The sequence below is a fragment of the Sphaeroforma arctica genome, assembly GCF_001186125.1.
Source record: "Sphaeroforma arctica JP610 unplaced genomic scaffold supercont1.3633, whole genome shotgun sequence".
Lineage (NCBI taxonomy): Eukaryota > Ichthyosporea > Ichthyophonida > Sphaeroforma > Sphaeroforma arctica.
Window position 1 is genome coordinate 307 of NW_014036925.1, and position 754 is coordinate 1060.

General features: G+C 50.5%; 1 protein-coding gene across 1 annotated transcript in view; it reads left to right on the forward strand.

Moving 5' to 3' along the window:
• Positions 1-486: 486 nt before the first annotated feature.
• The window catches only part of SARC_13713 (hypothetical protein), a gene marked incomplete at both ends in the record, with an annotated part of 2158 nt that continues 1890 nt past the window's right edge, over positions 487-754 (forward strand). The window contains one exon of the mRNA XM_014292157.1: positions 487-740. Coding sequence (XP_014147632.1) covers positions 487-740 — 254 coding nt within the window. The remainder of the gene's footprint in view (positions 741-754) is intronic.

Genomic DNA, 754 nt, shown 5'->3' on the forward strand with positions numbered 1-754 from the left:
ATGGATGACAGCCATACACACACATTCTACTTTCATACACATGCATAGCACACGCCTACCCCCCCTCCCCCCCACATACGCGATTGTGCATGTGTGTATGAAACGGCTGGTACACACGGTCCATCACCACAGTCTTGTCCAATGTGCTCCTACATCCCTAAAATCCCCCCACATACGCGATTGTGGATGTGTATATGAAACGTCTGGTTCACTCGGTCTATGACCACAGTCTCGTGCAATGTATTGCTACATGCCACAGGGACGGAGTGTTGTACTTGTGTATATGAAACGGCTGGTTCACTCGGTCTATGACCACAGTCTCACGCAATGTATTGCTGCATGCCACAGGGACGGAGTGTTGTACATGTGTATATGAAACGGCTGCTTCACTCGGTTTATGACCACAGTCTCACGCAATGTATTGCTCCATGCCACAGGGACGGAGTGTTGTACATGTGTATATGAAACGGCTGGTTCACTCTGTCTATGGCCACAGTCTCACGCAATGTATTGCTGCATGCCACAGGGACGGAGAGTGATTTCCTGCTGTACGCGCATTTCATCCAAGCCATTCTGGCGCTGATCAAGAACTACGGGGGCGGCAACAAGTGGATGTCAAAACACGCACAACAATTCTTCGAACGACTGGCAGACACACACGCGCTGCAACTAGACTACCACGACATGAGTGTGCACGAGAGGGAGGGACAGAACAACGCTGAGGTGCTTGTGTTCGTCAGGTATGGCTATGGAT